Genomic DNA, 18,701 nt, shown 5'->3' on the forward strand with positions numbered 1-18,701 from the left:
ATGCACTTGAGTGTGATCCCTATGTGTTGCGTGCATTGCTCCAGTTGGCCCCAGGTCCGCATTTAAAAACAACCCACATGTTTCAGTTGACGCAAACTTTACCCGCCGATCGTTCCGTCCGATACAGACACCTGGCCTCGCTCGCCTCGGTGACCTCATCGGGTCATCCGCACGGCTAAACTCCAAACAAGCCTTTTGAACAAACCAAAACAAACTGCGCCTCACCATCTGTGGTCACCGTCTAAGGCTGGCAGTAACAATAAACAGGCCCGAGCCCGGCGCTGTGGGACAAAGAGGGCTTCGCAACGACCGACAGCATCTCGATACGAATCTAACCGCTAAACACAAAATCCCACACATGCAGCACATCTAGAGATACTGCAAGAAGAGACAAGAAAACACAGATTGCATTTGAAGCGTGGTAATCCCACAGAGGTGAAACTTTAGGTGAGTAAATAGTTAGTGAAAAAATCTACATCTTACTTCATTTGGGGGAAAAAACCCCTCAAATGTCATGAATGTTTTGTTTTGTTGTGTTTCTTGTTTTTTAGTGCAGTGCATGTCCTGTACTGTATCTCCGCCTGTGGGCTGGATCACACGCAATTCTCAAACCTAATTATTGTAAACACACCCGCCCAATCAGCGCTATCATCTCTGAAATAAACAAACACACTCAGGCACAATCAGAAATCAACCATGCAATCATAACAACCCCCCGCCCTCCAACCGACACCAACCGCACACTGCAAATAAGGCTCAACAAACACGCCCGTAAGCGCACATACACACATCGACCCAGCGTTTGGTCAGGGTCCTCCACTCACCGATGATGTAGTAGTCTTGCATGCTCTTGAACTCGTGGCCCCAGAGGTTGGGCGAGAACTCCTGGAACTTGATGGTGAAGCGGCGTTCGCGGGTGGGCTCGTCGCAAGTGAGCACGATGTTGGTGGGTCCCATCACTTCGCAGCGGTCCGCCTGCTCCCGCGTCGACACGAGGTAGAGCTTGTAGAACTCGTACTCCGGCGTGGACCTGGCGGTGTCCAGAGGAGGGCAGATGAGGTCCAGCCGGTCCCCGATCTGAGGGTACAGAACGTAGCCCTTGTCGTCTCTGAATCTAAAGGAAGGAGAGACGAAGATAAAAAAAACAGAAAGGAGGCAACGGAGGGAGAGAAAGGCAGAGAATCATTAATTAAAGTCTTTATAAACAGTTCAGAGCCACCTGTCCTTGCTGCTGAATGAGCAACAGATGGGTCCTTTAGCGCTACCGTTTCTCCTTCTCCTATCCTGGTTTTTGTGTCCTTCACAGGGAACAGGTGCCTTTGCAGAGGAACTGCTGTGCAGTCAACTGCACAAATAAATTTTTACTACACAAGCTCACGCAATCCCCCGCTGACCCCATAAGGTGGTGGAGAAAAACGCAGGAAATATAACCACAAATTGATGATTCACGCGGGGAAAATAACCACCGCTGAAGCCAGAAAGGATTCAGCTGTTAGAAAACCACTCATTTTCTTTTGTAAACGAATCCCCGTGAGTTCACAGATATTTGTAACTAATCAAAATCTGGTGCCTTTGAGATTAAGCAGATATTAAAATAATCAGAAGTATTCAAAAGGAAGCTTTTTCGCTTAAAAAAAATACCTATTTTGGCCAAAGTTATCTCATCTACTTGAATGGGACAGCTGTGACAGAGAAAAGAAACATGTCCTTGATTCTTACACATCTTTTTAACAGGACTTGTGCTTTTTTTTTTTTATCATTTGTAGCATGAAATTATTTATATGTGGCTCTATTTTAAGCATTATATGATAAATTTTACATTATTTTATACTTCCTCAGAGAGGGCCTGTTGTTCCTTTAGCTAATTATTCTTGCTACCTTTGTCACAAAAATTAGCATGTACTGATCAGGTATATTAATGGCTGCCTACAGATGATCTCATGTTTTCTCCATCGGTCCCTTAGTTATGCTGTCATAGGCCTAGGCTGCTGAGGATTCCCATGATGCACTGAGTGTTTATTCTCCACTCACTTTGTGCTTACACACCACTCTGCATTTAATCATTAGTTATTATTAATCTCTGGCTCTCTTCCACAGTGTGTTTTTGGCCTGTCTTCCTCCCGTCACCCAGCCAGTCCCAGCAGATGGCTGCCCTCCCACCCCCTGCTTCTGCTGGAGCTTCCTTCCTGTTAAAAGGGAGTTTTTCCTTCCCATTTCACCAAGTGCTTGCTCTTAGAGGGTCGCCTTATTGTTGGGGTTTATTTCCTAATTATTTTAGGGTATTTACCTTACAATATAAAGCAACTTGAGGCATTTGCTGCTGTGATTTGGTGCTATATAAATAAAACTGAATTGAATAATACTGCAGCTGGCAATAGTAGGTAGACGAAGGTCTTTTTAACCAGAACTTGCAGCAGGCAGAGAGTTTATGCGCCACTACCTTAAGGTCACAGATTCTGCAGAGCAGAACAGAGACTACAGAGTTTATCCACAGGATGTACAACTCACTGCAGAGACAGATTGCTTTATTGCTGTTATTTATCTGTGACAAAGTACGAGTAAAATATTTCAAGAACTGAATTACTTAATTATTCATGTAAGAGAGAGCATGTGTACAGGAAGACTTTTCACTCTGTGCACGCCATGTGAAACTACGCAGGAAAAATGTAGTACAAACATAATGTTACTATCAAAACTGTAGCAAAACATTGAGATTTTTTTTCCTCTTCATCTGCAATGCACATTTTCTCCCCGACTTCATTTTTCTCTCGTTTTTCCGCAGCTCTTGAAGTGAGAACTTCACGTCCACTGAGGAAGAACCAGGCAGACAACTTTCACTGTAGATCAACAAAGCTGCCAAAGCCAGTTCTCAGGTATGTACAGTTAATTAGTTTGCTAATTAGCTGTTTCTGTATCACTCCCTCAACTGCTTTGGTATGAACGGCGTGCCGCTTCGTCTGATGAGTTGACACCTGTCATCTATGGAAAACCTTCAGCCTGATGTGATTCTAATCCAGCAGGCTGACTAAATTCCACCAAAGTAGAACTGGGTGAGGTTGATTATCACTAGCATGACATTTTTGTGGCTTTCTGTGTGCAGCTATGTGTTTAATTTAGTTAAATAGTTTTTCTGGGTAAACGCTGAGTAGAATTTGAGGAAAGATTTTTATACGAAAATTGAAATTAATTCAGCCTACATGAAAAGAGCTGCTGCAGTTTGAAGGCTGGTGGGCTCACTGTGACTTCACAGTTTCCAGAGGTCTCTGCGGAGCAGACAACATGAAACGCAGCAGTCACAGGGGCATAAAATTAACAAATGACTAAGTCTGTGTCATCCCCCCCTCACAGCACAGGGCCATCTCTTGCTGATAAGGCCAAATACTATGAATTATCAACTTAGCTACTCGCCCCGAGGCCTGCGATGACTTTAACGCACCATGCTAGCATGACTGGCTAACAGTGGGAAAACAGAACTATGCACCATCTACCTCAGGTTAAAATAAATGTCACCACTGACAGGAAGAAGGAAAGTGTTTATAGTAGTAAAAGTTCAAATGGGGTGGGGGGTTGCTGGATTTATTCTACTGTTAGCATTCTCAGAGAATCTTACGTGACCCTTTGATGTGGATGTGGGAGGAAGCAAATGCCTGTAATGTTAAAGAGCCCATTTTCTGTTACCTCTGACTCAAACGCTGTTTTCTGTTTCCAACAAATCCACACGAACACTGGGGAGTCACAGCACTAAAACCTGCTTAATTATTCTCTCTGTTCTGCTGTCAGACAACCGTTTGAGTATTAAAAATAAACAATACAGGATCACAAAGCACACAAAGACAATGAAGCATGTTACATAACTGCTCTGTCAAAGGGAGACAGGCTACATACTGCTGCTCTCACATAAACATCAAGTGACAGTTTCGTTTGTTAATTAAAAAAAAATATTGTTCACACTTTTCACTAACGCATAAATTGTTTGCTTATCAAGGATTTTCCTTTCATAGCCTCCTTTAAAAGACAACAAAGAGATCATACCAGTCCATAATGATATTAGGTAGGACTGAAAACTATTTGACTTTTGGTAATAAAATTATCTAGCATGACTTTTTTTTCCACTTACAATATGTTTCTTATTAGCTCAGTTGTAGGGATTAAATGAGTATCCCAGCAAATTAATACTGCCTGTTGTTCTGCATATGTGGGCTCGCTAAAGTCATACTAATGAAATCCAGTCGCAGTAAAGACTATAGAGAAAGTATAATGATTTTTAGTGTCAATTGTGGGTTAAGCTCCAAAAAACGCTCAAGTCTACGCATCTCACGCAATTTGGTTGAAGTGTTGTTAGAGCTACATATTTCCGAGGCTACACCAAGGCTCAGATGGCCTAACGATTTCTGTTGAGACAAAACAAGTAAAGCGGTGGCTTTCCTGATACTTTTTCAGGAACCCTGAAAGTAAACAACTACTGTCGCTAATCTGAGTTTTCTTAGCTTTAGTAAAATAAGATTATCTGGTCTCCACATTGGACACTACCTGCTGAAGAAGCAAAAATCCCATTTATGTTTTCCATAAGGGTTTTGATTATGAGCCATAATGCTGCACCATGCAAAGAAGACTTACTACGAGCTCTGGCACCAAGAAATGCTGACATGCACTTCTTTAGAAACCACAACCCTGTATGATATCAAACTTTGTCTAAAGAGAAACACTTCAACAAACGACTCTGCAAACAATCCCAAACTGAAACATCTCTGATTGGTGAATGTCTGTAGTACTAACAAAAAGTGCTTAAACCTGCAAATGTCAGGTAACTGAGTTAGCGCCAAACTTCAGAAACCACAAGAATGGGGAATGCAGTCAGGGACAAACGATTATTATCATGCAAAAATACAAAAATTGATTAAATTCTAGATACATACATACATACATACATAGAAGCCATTTGCTGTGCAATCTAGGATGTGTAATGCATTATGGGATAAGTAGTTCCTTCAACATTAAACTTCAGTCACATCTTATTATCGTCATGATTCACCTTGTAGCTAGTTAGCTTGTTTCAGGGTGTTTATACAATTTATATCAGTATTTTTATAAGGATATAAGAAACAGTCAATGGAGATAATGAATTTAAAAATCACTTTTAAAAATGGACGCTAAAACTAGCTTCCAGAAGTGAGACCACTACACAATGTTTGCATCGGTATGCTAATGTTTAATGTTTTCACCATTTGACGTTAGCATTTTAGCATGCTAACACTGTTAGCTGTAATTGAAGAGTGTTTTACTGTAGTTGTCAAGTAAGTATGACCAACAGATAACATTGTGATGTTAGCAAAGCTAAACAAAGATAGTGAAGAAAAGATAAAGCATGTTACACAGTTCTGCTGGCTGTTTTGAGCAACGAGTTGTTCTGATAAAATTCATGACACGCAGCTATCTAACAGAGTAAAAAAAACATGGGTGTACATGCAAATTATTATACTTTCCAATATGTAAGGATTTCTTTTATTTGGTTGTATGTTTTTTCTTTCACAATCACACGATGCAAGCTGGCAGGCTACAGCTACCTCTTAGCAATGTGATCTAAACAGCCTTAGACTTTTTAAAAATTGAGATGTAAGCTCTTCTGTCTGTCGGTGTGTTTGGCTAGCGGGCGTACACTGGAGGGAAGCTTCATAATGCAGGCTGAGCGGCGGAGGAGCTTTAGCTGAGGCGGGCCCAGAGGCCTGCTGGGAAGCCACTGTTCCACTTCTCATTACCCAGGTCACTCGGGGTTATCAGGCAATACTTAGACAGGAGAGGCAGGCACTCAGCTTCACTCAACGCATACACGCACACATTTATTTCACCTTCCTGTCGGCTTCAGACTGGTGAGCACATGTACTCATGCCATTTATAGAGCAAGAACTATAAACATGGTGTTAGTTCCTGAGGCTTGTGTAGCACAGCCTAATCAGAAAAATCTATTCAACACATACACAAACCCATACAAATGCCCTTCTGCTCAACACAAAAGGTTTGCCCAAGCACATCCACCCACATCCAAACACACACAGACACACTTGGGTTTATTTTTTCCTAAACATGAACACTAGCACACACATGAACACACCTTAACAGCAACAAGCACCTTTAGCTTCCTGCGTGACGCATTCTTTGAGTGCTATCTGATGGTACCCTGAGTCAGAGCTGAGCTGCATTGCAGAGTGGCTGAGAAAACGCACACAGACACACACAGAATGCTCTTAGAGGTAAAATGCCACTGGGCAGGTGCGGTGCTTTAAAAGAACGGCAGGAAGAAAGACGGAGAAATCAGTGAAGTGAACGAGAGAGAGGAAGGAGTGTGGACAAAAAAAATCCAAATAAAAATCGAACACGTTAGGCAAGGTATGTAGCGACAACAAAGAGACGTGGAGAACAAGCAGAAAGGAAACACGGCCACAAGCAGCCCACAGAGGATGAGAACAAGGTCCTAAAATATAACGTGGAAGAGGAGGCCAAAACAAATGGGGGAAAATAGAAAGGGTGGAGGAAAGGAGGGCAGAAAGATGGAGAGTGATGGTGAATTCCAGCCTATTCCTGCAACAGAACTCAATTTTCTGATAGGCTCCATGCTCAGGGTGTCAGATTTGCCGAGTTAACCCGGGTTAACCCTGCGTTTGTGAGTGAATGATAGTGTCTATGTGCAGTGTAAACAGGATGGAGTTAGGGAGACCTTGTCCCAATCTAATCATGCGGTAAGGGGGAAAATGCTGTGTATTTATCTCAGAGGCATGCTTTCCATGCCCTCCGTGTGAGGCCTTCAGTGTCCTGGGCTGCATTCAAACATCACTTAAACTCTTTTTTTATAAGGTGGATATGTTTAAATCCGCCTTTGAAAAAAAAAAAAAAAGTCTAGCCAGAAAGCGCCATTTAATTTTTAGAGCCCTCAGAATCTCAGAGGTGCCACAAGGCTGTTAAACTTCCAGAGGAAAAAAAGGGAAGCACGCACAAGAGGGGAGGATGGAGAGCCGGAGTGGGAAAAGTGAAGTGAGGTGAACTTATAAACAACTTTATAGAGTTCATCTGTGACCACATCTAAATAAATCATCCCATTCAGAGACAGCCCTGAGCAACATTACGTTTTCCCTTTACTCTTTTCTTCTTTGCCACATTACGCTCTGACAGAGACTCTCTCTCTCTCTCAGTGTCTGCTTCTATTTTTTTAAATCCTCTCTCGCTCGCTCTCATCTCTTTTGCCGTCCAGTCTCTCTCCTTCCCCTTTCTCTCGGCCATTAACAATAGAGCCATTCATGTGGCCACACTTTGAAACATGGCGTGGGAGGTTGGAGGGGGCCAGAGGTGACACTGAGGGGGGTGGGGGAGGAGAAAGGAGAAGGCCGTGAGTAGAAGAGATGGAGAGGAGGGGAGGGAGGAGGGGGATGTGAGCATTACAATCTTTTCTTCTTTGGAGCTCTTTTATGAGGGCAGAAACATCATTTTCTCAACCCAAGCGTCACCCTGCCACGACTCCCGAGTCGAGCTGAGAAGACTCAAGTGTCAGTCTCCCTGACCCCTCCCTCCCAACTCCTCCGACCTCTCACACCTCCTGCTTCCCATTCTCCCGCTCCTCCCTGTCCCACTCTCTACCACTATTATAATGCAGTAGCCACTTGGTTTCTTTTACATTTTAAACCGAGAGGAGATGGTTTAAAATCAACCAAAAAGGACTTTTGAGCGTCCTCCCCGCCTCCGTCTATCTACCTGCTCTAGGTGGCATATCGGACAGCTCGAACATTTCCCAGATTCCACAGAGGCAACCTGAGCCGTGTCCAGACCAAAGCCGGGCACACAGGTGCAGTCGGAAGAGGGGGAGGACAAGGGATGGGGCGTGTTTGAAATGTATGTCTGTGTGAACTTGAGGAATATGCTACGGGAGGTGAGGTTTGGGGGATGTTGGAAGGGCATAGGAGTGTGAGCGCCCAGTCCACGAGAGGGGAAAAAAATCAGAATGGATGCTGGAAAAAAAACAGAAAAAAATAAGGCGAGAGACAAAAGAGAGAGGTGGGATTCCAAGTGATAAAGCATCAGAGTAAACACATAAGGACAAAGAGAAAGCAAGGGAGTTGGACAGATTGCAACTGCAACAAATGTGGAAAAATAAAAGGCTAGGGCGAAAAAAAAAAGAAGGAGAAGAAAAGAAATGGGAGCGGACACTGGAGTTGGCGGAGAACACAAAACAAACCAAAATGAAATCAGTCTGGAGGATTTACTCGAAACTCTTCTAAACTTTAACCTCCTACCGTCCTCTGAGGCGGTTTTGTCCTTGAGCTAACCACAACCTGGTGTGAGCGGGAAGCCAAGGAGAGACAGCAAAGGACCGATCTATTAGAGAATAATAAACGACGGCGGTATTGGGTTCTGTGGCGTTCGAGAGTTGGAGAGGGGGTGAGATTTATGGCGGCCTCTGCGCATAAAGCTGTCTGCGCTAATCTCATGGTATACACAGTGTAATCACACACACAGGGGCCCTCAGTGCAGCCCCCCTCCCTGCACCCAAACCCACCATTAATGTACACACGCTGTCAAACGCACGGCGGGGGGGCACGCACACTAAAGAGTAGCAAACCGATCGGCTACGGGAGGAATACACACTCTACAGGACGAGCGCGCACGTAGACAGGCCCACTGAGCTGCTGCAACACCTGCAGGCCATCTAGTAGCTGTCTAAAGTAAATCCGCTGGGTCTCATTTGCTGGAGAGGTGCTTTCTAAAGTGTGCCACAATGAGCAAACACACACACACACACACACACACACACACACACACACACACAAATGTCCATTTTGAACATGTCACTCGAGCCTTCATGGAATCTTTAAACCTGATGAAAACACACGGAGCTTCGCGCGGTGGATCCTGCACCATAATTAATTTTCTTCCAGTGCACTTTAATGAATTTTCTATCAAACAAGCATTAAAGTCTTGAAAGAATAAATAATTACTCCTCAGGTATGAATAAAATGATTTAAAAGATTTGGAAATGCAAAATTATCTCACTCCGCTGACAGACTGCATTACCCACTTTAGGGAAAATATTATTTCAAGCCTCAATGCTGGATTAAATCACTTGCTACGGTGAAGCGATTTTTTCTTCTTCTTTTTCCTGCTCTGCAGAGAACCCACACAGAGAAGGATCAGCTATCATTTTCCACTCTTCTGCTGCAGCAATCAGAACCCCAGAAACACCAACAACACGTAACGTAAAACACATGGTCAGGAGTATATGGAACATGAATTCGGCCCAATCTTTCTTTTATACTTGTTCGCGGGAGCCGCGCCTTCGTCCACTTGACCTGTTGTCCTCTTCACGTCTCACCTACATCCCTTTTGCCCGCCGCTCCGTCTGATAGGCGTGCGATAAATGATTCAGGAGCTTTTAAATGTTACTCGTGTTGTGCTCTTTTATCTTGACCTCATCTTTGATCACTTCTGCAACTAAAAAGGGGGCTTTTCAGAGCATGTCTGAAAACCGTTTTGCAGGTTGAACTCGAGGCCTAGCTTCAAAAAATTGCTATTATCATCTTCAGCGGCACCCGTGTGCAGAGTCATCTTATAATATATTAATACCGTGCTTGCGGTTTTCACACAGACACAAACATCAGCCTGACACGTTTATATTAAAGAAAAAAAAACCTGTGGCTGTAGCTTCTCGAGTAAAGGAAATCATTGAATTCCTGAACTTTTGACACATTATTTGTCATCTTAAGCTGTTGCTAGGAAATAATGGCTGATGATTATGATTTAGCTGTTCCAAATTCTGCATCATCTGACAGGACCTTTTGCACGCAGACACTGCAGTTTCTGCTCCCATCAGTGCGCGGGGCAGACAGACGGTTTTAAAATATCCATAATCATTATTACTGTCTTCATTAAAGAACCATATACCCTGGAGAAGAGCTGCAGAAAGTGGTCTTTGACTGTGTGTATAGAGCTGGAGAGAGATAGAGACGCATTTGTACGAGGTGGAGGGAGACAGAGAAGGGTTCGGAAGAGACAGAGGGGGAGAAGAGAGAGCTATAATGTAAATTGATGAGAGTTTGAGTCTCTCTAGAAGGCATGGCCCAGATACCTCTGAACATTTCTATTATGGATGAAATGGTGAAATGGATGTGAGTTTGGCGGGGGAGTAGGGGGGGAGGCAGGGGTAGAAGAGGGAGAATGAATCTCCCAAGCTCGCTTTCCTTCCAAGAACTTGTGTTTTATCTTTAGCGGTATATATCACATACATAGCGGGGAGTAATTTCAACATTGTAAAACGAGCTCATCGTCTTCGTCTCGCAGCGTCCCACAGGGTGGCCGGAGATTTATGCTGGGCAGTAAATCACGTCGGCAAAATAACGCATTTCTTTCTTTAATTCTAGTGGACGTCGCAAAGTTTCCAAAGATAGCAAACACGTCTGACAGAGTTTGATTTGGGAATATATTTTACAAAAGAAACATGAGAAACACTGGAAAAATATGGCGTCTTTGAGCTCTAAGTGTCGTACAAAGAAGCACCAATGAGGATGCTTTTTGTTAGTCATTTTCAGCCACTGCAAGAGGCTGCTTTCTGTAGATCAAACCAACGATTGAACGTGGGCATCAAATACGGCAGTGCTGTCAAAGTGCGCCTCAAAGAAGGTACGCTTAAAGGTCGGGGCTGTGATGCAATGTGTTGACGGCAACAGGGAACCAACTTGTCACACGAAAACGCTTGTAAACGACTTCTTTGCACCAAATTAAAAATTATATGGGTAAGCATCCTTTTATAAGCAAGTACTTTTGTTGTTAATCTCTATGGTGCCTTCCTACAGGTGTGGCTACCCTGTGATTTCCACTCCTCTGTAAGCCGGCGCATCGATCCTATCATCACTTACCTGCAGTACATGAGGACCAGCTCTCGCGCCCACTCTCCTACAGACCGCTCCAACAGCCTTTATAGCCGGTGATGTTGTTCAGGCTCTCTGGTGAAACTTGCTTTCTCTCTAAATATGTTTTCCAAGTTGCTAACCTCGATTCTTGTTCTGCTCCAGATTCCCTACGCATGCCAGCCAGCAGCTCAGACTCTTGCTGTCCAATCTGGTTTTCCTGCCTGCCCACTCTCCAGCAAAACAACCTCGCTCACGGATCTCCTGTCTGCGCTCACCTCTGGGGCCTTCGCCGCACAGTCTGAGCCTTTGAATGCAACTTTTGAAAGGATTCTCCCGCCAGACGGAAGAGTTTAAGTGCCTAAGCCTTGTGAATCCAAATGAGCTTCATCAGCAAATCAAAATTAATCCAACTTGACTTCATCACTCCTGAAAAGCATACCGTTAAACACTGCCACATCAAGCCACCAGTGTGAGAGGAGCGCATGACAGAAGGCCAGTATTTGATGCCCTGCTGAGAATGCATTGACACGGTGATCTAGCAATTCCTTTAGGAATTGGAGGAGGCCAAAACAGAGCCAAAAGGGCAGGTTTTAACTTAAACATGTGTAAATCTGTAAAATTCAAAAGATGTGTCAACACCAGGGCACAGTGAATGTTTTCTTGGCCCAGAAGTGAAAAATCACATACATGTTACCTACACGTAGGGAAATAAAAGAGGGGAACTGGATATTGAAAGGTTAAAAAGAAAACGAGGAGAGAAATGACAAAAGATAAGCTGACTATGAACAACAGCGTGAACAAGGAAAGAGGAGCACAAGGTTGATGTAAAGTCAGTGAGTGGTGGAAAGCCCTCAGGAATGTCGGTGGTGAGAAACGACAACGCTTGTAATGTGTTCCATATGGCAAGAGGGGGAGGGAGGGCGAAACGGGAGGGGACGAGAGGAGAAGAGGTGGTGAAGGGAAAGGGAAAGCAGCACCGAGGAGGCTTGCAGGGGAGAGAAAAGAGAGGCAGAGGGAGGCGGGAGGTGGCAGTGGGCAGGTAGAGATGCAGAGCCTTGTTTGAATAGTTAGCTGGCATCGTGGGACTTTGAAGGTAACTCCGTCCTTGTCATCTCTTACACACACGCACGCACACTCATACACACTCGTTCTGCTGTCCGGAGGCGGTCCAGAATGCTGCAGCGTCGGTGTCACATCCAGTACATATCACAACCCGGATAACCACAGAGACACAGGATGGAGGCACGCTGGATGCCTTGGCATTTGCAAAGAGCACGTACACACACACACAGAGGCGCTCGCTATGTTTGTCTCCCTCATAAACACACACACACACCCTTCATCTCCCATGCTGCTGTGCTCCTGCTGCGCTCAATACCATCCCATACGATACAATGCAGCAGACGAGCGTATCGCATTAAGTTGAAACTTGTAGCTGCATCATAAAGAGAAGCGAGAACTAACTAAGCAGCTATGGAAAAAGATTATTTTCCCTCTTTGAACAGAGCTGAGCAACGCAGCCATATCCAGGTCAACAGAAACTTTTCTCAAGCAAACATCTCCTTCCCTTCTTCTTCGTCATCTCTCCCTCTCATTTACATCCTTGTTCCTGTATTTTTTATGTTTCTGCTCCCGCGTCTTTGGCTCAGAACTTTTGTTCGTGGCGTCTTTTGACTCCTCCAAACATTCGCTAAAAGTGAGCTCTAGACGCCGCACTGCACTCCATCTCTCATGCCTCAAAGAGCCTCCCCTCCTTGCTCTGCCTCTCCACCTCTCTATACCTTTCTTCATTAAAGTCTTGTTTTCTCTCTCCCTCTCTTCACCCAGGTATATATCACCTAATGCGTTTGCAGCTTTACAACGATTGCTGTTTCCTCCAAAGTGTCTCCCTAGAACAAAAATGGAACAATGAAAAACATCCACACATAATTATCAACCAAGAAAAATGTCGCTTTTAGTGGTGGATGCAAATATTACACACGGCCAAAGCTTTATATTAGATTTCTACGCATGTACAAGACGGGAAGGAGACAGGGAATGATTAGCCAAAAGCTAAAGCTGCTGCTCTTCTAGGGCCAGATTTATCAACTCGTTACAGCAACACAAACTGGGTTTTGGCGTTTTCAAAGAGAACACAGTGGCAAGATTACGTGTAAGAAGTGATAACTTTGAGATTTTCGTGACTGCGGCTGCGTATGTATCTCTAGAAGTTCCTTTCTCAAGGTGCAAAATATCGGGAGAAGAATAATTAAATCAAACGCGCAAACTCATTCAATAACTGTTGCATCAACTGTGCTGATATTTCATGCCAAAAAACAAAACTGACCTAATTGTTTTGAAACTGATATTTAAACGAACCAGCTGCGCCTGTGTTTGCAAAAACTTTTCGTAAATCAAAACTAAACCACATCTATCAGCGCCATTTCGGGATTGCACTCACGCGCTGTTTTGTCCAGTTTAATAAATCTGAGACCAAGTTTTCTGTTTTTGAGGGGCAGCCAATCAGAAGAAAGTTGCTTTAAAAGGAGGGTAATGGAGTTACGATACCTTGTTTCAGAAAATGCAAGAACTGAGGTCGTATGAGACCCAGTGTAACACAAATAAGGATGATTTTGAGCCGTGAATCATGCAAAGCTAGTCTAGTGGTGCCCAAGAGTAAAAACATGGTTTCTCTTTAAAACACTAACATATGCTAATTTTCTGTTAGATTTACATCTAATTTCATTGCGTTTGTGTGTGTTTTTAATAAATCGTGTTTTCCTAATATCATTCAGGATTCCTGACTACAGTCTGTGAAATCACCGAGACCCAATCGAGGCACTGACCGACCTGTAAAAGTCACCTATCTCTCAAGCATTAACTCTATAAAAACAGGCTCAGTTTCAGCTTTACGATTGCTTGAGAAAATCTAACAGGTTATAAAACGATTTGTTTGGTTTAAGAAACTGGAGATTATTCTCATCCCATAAAGAAAGGTGCAATTTCCCCCTAAGTGTTTAGTTTCTCTCTGAAAATGAACTCGATGATTAACCAGCAACCGTAAAGCCACAGACAGGTTTTTTGGGGGGGTCCAAAAGCTTTCGAACTGTTCCACAAAGAAACCTAACCATCCCTGTGGGTGATCATGTGAGCCTAAAATCATACTCTACTCCTTTTTTTTACTTCCCTCCTCAGATGTTCTCCATCTTCTCGGCTTTTTTCTGTCTCCGCCCTGCTACACTGTCTCAAACCACCATTTCTTCCCGCTCCTATATCTCTTTTCCTCTCACCTCCCCTCCCCACTTCCCCTTTCTCTTCCATTTTCAGCGTGTACTCCGGATGATTTGCAGCAGTCTGGATTGGTCCCATTAAGGTGGTCTAGTGGAGGTGTGCGGTGACAGAGTGCTGCGGGCCCTGACAGCTGTGTGTGCGCACATGAGTTTATGAGAAAGAGAGAAAAAGAGTGTGAGAGAGGAAGCGATCGCGAGTGCCCCTATAGTCCACAAATGGATACACCCACGCCTACCCCTCGACGGGGCTGGAGAGTACCCTTGAGACACGCACACACTGACACTACAGAAGCTTATACTTCCCAGTGAACTCTTGTTGTGCTTAAGTGTAAAGCTTATGACGATATCTACACACACATATATACGTAGACAGCAGCAGCTGGTGGTGGAGCAGTCTTTGAGCTTCAACTCTTTCACTCCATCCACCTCACTAATTTAATTAGGTCAATCGGTGCTCTGGAGGAATGAAGGTTATAATGCATGCAGTGGCTCTCATTCACATTCTCAGAAGCGCGCACCACGACCTGCCACAGTCGCCCAAATTTCCAAAGCTCCCTGCATGCGTGTGTGTGTGTGTGCGTATGTGTCTGAGCGCATCCACATGCAGTCATGCATGTAGCCATTCTCCCGAGGGTCCCTTCTCCCCCATCTGTGACCTGTGAGGCCACTCTTCTGTGTGTGCCTGTGTGTGTGTCGAGGTTCGACTTTACTCCTAAGAGGCCACAGGGTGCAGGGAGTCTGAAACTTTAGCTAAAGGCGACTCAACTTAAGCTCAGTCAGGCCATAGTGTCAGGAGTGCATGGTAATCCATAGGGGCCCCCGAGGGGCCACCAAGCATGCAAAGACTCATGGGACATATCCCCCTCACCCCCAGTCTTTTCTTCACAGAACGAGCAAAGGAACATGGAAATAATGCATGTGCCCAACTCAGCAGTAGTACTAGTAGTATATTGCATTTACACAGGACTATTTTTTTAGGTGTGGATTAATACACTTGGAGTCCCCAGGATTTGTGCTGTAACATAATGAGTGAAAAACAAGAAAAGGCTCTGGATACACACAAAAAAAGACCGAAATCCGATCTTTTGATTTGATTTGTCAGAGCGTTGACTTCCTGGAGTTTTGTTGTCACTGGGAGATTGCGAGCCAGTCAGCAGAGACCCTGAAAAAGCCATGGCCCAGATCAAGAAGTCATCTGGTTACCTCTTGTAAAACCACAGTGTGACATTTTGACATTTCAGTTTCACAATTTGGCATAAAATCTTAAAATAATAGAAATAAGGTCAAGGGAAGTAGTTATGGTATGTAGACTCTAATATTCCAAAGGAGTGCCCCAAGGATATGTGTTTGTTGTGTGCACCCCAAAGGGGCCTTGTGTATCTGCAGCAGCACTTAATCCACCATTGGAAATGGGAACCTGGCTTCCAGTCGGTTTTCCCCAAAGGCTACGAGCAGCGCTACCCCAACTCCCAGATTCTCAGCTATTCCGACTCCACTGGAACGCATCTTGAAGCGATTTGGGGCTCAAACCCTTCTGTTGCTCCCTCTCTCTCTCTTTTTTCACCCTCATCCTTGGCTCTCCTAACCTCGCCATCATTCCCTCCCCCCGTTCTCAGCTGAAGGAAGATTTAAGGGCTTAGGGGAAAGCGCTGGAGCGGCAGTCCCGGCTCGACCCAGGGGTTGTAGAGCCCCGTGGTAAAATCAACAGTTAGCTTGCTGCAAGAGGCGAGACTCTGAGCAGTCAGGGAGGGATGAAAGTAGGACAGGCATGGGCGTAGGGATAGCTGATGACTGGCTGAATTGCAAACAGGCGCACATAAGTGCAAGACGATGCGCACACATGCCTGCACACCAACTGCACCATCAAAAACAAAAAAAATACAATTCACTCCCGTCGGGATATTGAAGGCTGTTATGCCAATATTTCAGTGCTGATAGCTCTGCCAGAGTGTGTGTGTGTGTGTGTGTGTGTGTGTGTGTGTGTGTGTGTGTGTGTGTGTGTGTCAGTGGCTGCGTGTGGGCGTGTGCTTGAGCACGTCCGTGTGCGTACCTCGCCACTTCTCCTCCTCTTTACTTTCTAAAGAGTGGCTTTTTCAAAAAGTCACCCGGGTATTTTCAAGGGGCCTGTCTAATTCATGCGGGTGAAGTGTTTTAAAAGTTCCATTCCCCGTTTACCTGCGGGGCCCGAAAAACACACAACAGAGGTGTTGAAACCGTCACCTCCCCTCCTTCTCCCTCCACTTTTATCACAACTTCTATCCTTTTGTCCTTCACTTTCCCCCCGTCCCTCCACACCTGCCTCCTCCTTCACTTTCTTTCCATCTTTTTTCTTATCCCTCATTCTCTTCTTTGCTCCTTCGCTTCCCGTCCTCCCCTCCTGCCTCCCTTTTTTACCTCCTCCATCCCTCATCCTCTCTCTCTCTCTCTGCCTCTCATAGTGTTTGAAGCAGAGTGTTTGTCTCTGGGGCTGGATGATTGACAGCTGAGAGAGAGCCAGGCAGCTCTCTGGTGACAGATAAGGACTTTGGCTCTATTACTCACTGGGTCCCACAGACACACACACACACACATACAAACTCTCACCCATCCTTCCCGCGCACACACGGATTCACTTACTCTCTTGCAAGCGTACACACACACACACAGAAACACACACTCCCAGTCCCATGCTGCTCCCACAGTTCAGCGGGGAGCAGACAAACCTATTTGCATTAGGAAGCAGCGTGTAAAATAAATAAAGAATCGGATGAATCGAGGAATAAATAGACAGGAGGCACGGCTGGGGATGAGTATGACTGATTTGCAGAGTGTGTGTGTGTGTGCTCTCTTTTTCAACCTCTGGGCTCCCAAGTGGGGAGAGCGGCAGTGCAGCAAAAAAGAAACACCCTGCACACCCTGTTGAACACACACACACAAACACACACAAACACAAACACACAGTCAAATATAAATGAAAAGATTCTACAAAGCCTGAATCATTATGGTAATGAAAAATGAAAGGGGTCTAAAAATACTGTTTTATTTCTCCCTTTGTTTTGTGGGAACTCCAGAGAGACCACTGGCTGACAATGAAAAGGAGAAGAGTGAGAAGGAAAAGGAGTTGTTTTGCTTTTTTATGCACATCTCCCTGCACAGCCACCCAAATATCTGGATTGCAACACTCTGCTTTAGCTTCAAAGACAAAAATTGGATTGAGTGCAACTGGTTCAAATTGAGTACATGTTTATGTTCTTGGCAACCAAAAAAAAGAGGGAGAGAGAGAAGCCTTAGTGACTTGTTGATTGACAGCTAAAAGTGGTAAGATGGTGAGAAAAGGAGAGCAGCCGATGCATAAACAGGTGCAAAATCAGAGACGGGGAAAGGAGAGAGAGGGGAAAAATAGAACGGGAACAGGAAAAGGAAAAGGAGAGCAAACATGGAATTAGACAAGAGAAGCAGAGAGCTCGAACTTACATAAGTTTGCGCAAGATTGAAAAATGGAGGGGGAGGTGAAAATCTAGCAAGCAGATAGGATGGATGAAAAGGAAAAGACGCGTGCTGGGCTACAGGTGCATGAGTCGAGGAGACGGTGGTTGAGTAAAACGATGGGAGAGATGAGGAATAATTAGGCCGACCCCCAGCAGAGAAGTGTGGCAGGTGAGAGGACGAATGGCAGGGCGGGGGGGAAAGATGGATGGAAGGGTTGAAGGCGAAGACGTGGTGACATAGGAGAGGGGGGAAAGGGGAAGAAGAAAGGAAAGGGTTAAGGCATGACTAAAGAGGTGGCAGGCTCAGCGTGAGAGAAAGAAGGAAGAAAGGAAAAGGAGGACAGAGGTTTAAAAGCGAGAGGAGGAAAAAGAGGAGAAAGAAGAGGAGGAGGAGGTGACAGAGACAGACGCTTGAGCATGAAAATGGCCTTTGTCATCCCTTCTCAAGCGCAGAGCTGGGAGACAAAGGAAGCGTGAGCGCGAGTCGCTTTTTCCAGCATCTCTTAGATGACAATAGCTATTTGTCTCCTCATCAGAGAAAGGAGAGAGAAGAAAGTGCAGAACATACTGTTCTTCATGTCTGTTTCTCCTCATTCACTTCTTATCGCCGGCCTCCTTACTCTCGCTTTTTTCCCCCCTCCCTCCCAGCCTCCCGTCCTTCCCCAACACATTTCTTTCTCCGGCGCACAGACACGCAAACCCTCAAACGCCGTTTCCCTTGGATCCTAAACCGCTCCAACTCTCACCCTCCCCCGTTTATTTGAGGTTGGAGGTTAAGGGTCATGCTTGAGTGCTGATGGTGCATGGAGACAGACAAAGCAGATTAACACGCACACATACGGGGCGAGCTGTGGTATGTCACCCCTCTGGGAAGCTGGGGAACAAGCCTCCCCTCTCATTGGGTGACATAGTATCATATGTTGCCGGTTGCACCAATGGGAGGTCAAAACCTTGATTGTCCTTGCGGTCAGTGGTCATCCACCTCTCGCCTGTCAGGTTTGTATTCATTGCAAACAAATTGCACAAGGATACTCTGGTTCCTCGTGCGCTTTTCCCAGACAGACATGTTTACTGAA

The 18,701-nt window shown here is 45.0% G+C and overlaps 1 protein-coding gene across 1 annotated transcript in view; it reads right to left on the minus strand.

Annotated features, from left to right (window-relative positions):
* efnb3b (ephrin-B3b) overlaps positions 1 to 18,701 on the minus strand; it is a 90,923-nt gene that overhangs the window by 48,183 nt on the left and 24,039 nt on the right. Inside the window, exon 2 of the mRNA XM_085400397.1 lies at positions 825 to 1,114. Coding sequence (XP_085256523.1) covers positions 825 to 1,114 — 290 coding nt within the window. The remainder of the gene's footprint in view (positions 1 to 824; positions 1,115 to 18,701) is intronic.

The sequence above is a fragment of the Rhamphochromis longiceps genome, linkage group LG3 (genome assembly GCF_057381845.1).
Source record: "Rhamphochromis longiceps isolate RC_006_pf linkage group LG3, R_longiceps_female_GT1.1, whole genome shotgun sequence".
Taxonomy (NCBI): Eukaryota; Metazoa; Chordata; class Actinopteri; order Cichliformes; family Cichlidae; genus Rhamphochromis; species Rhamphochromis longiceps.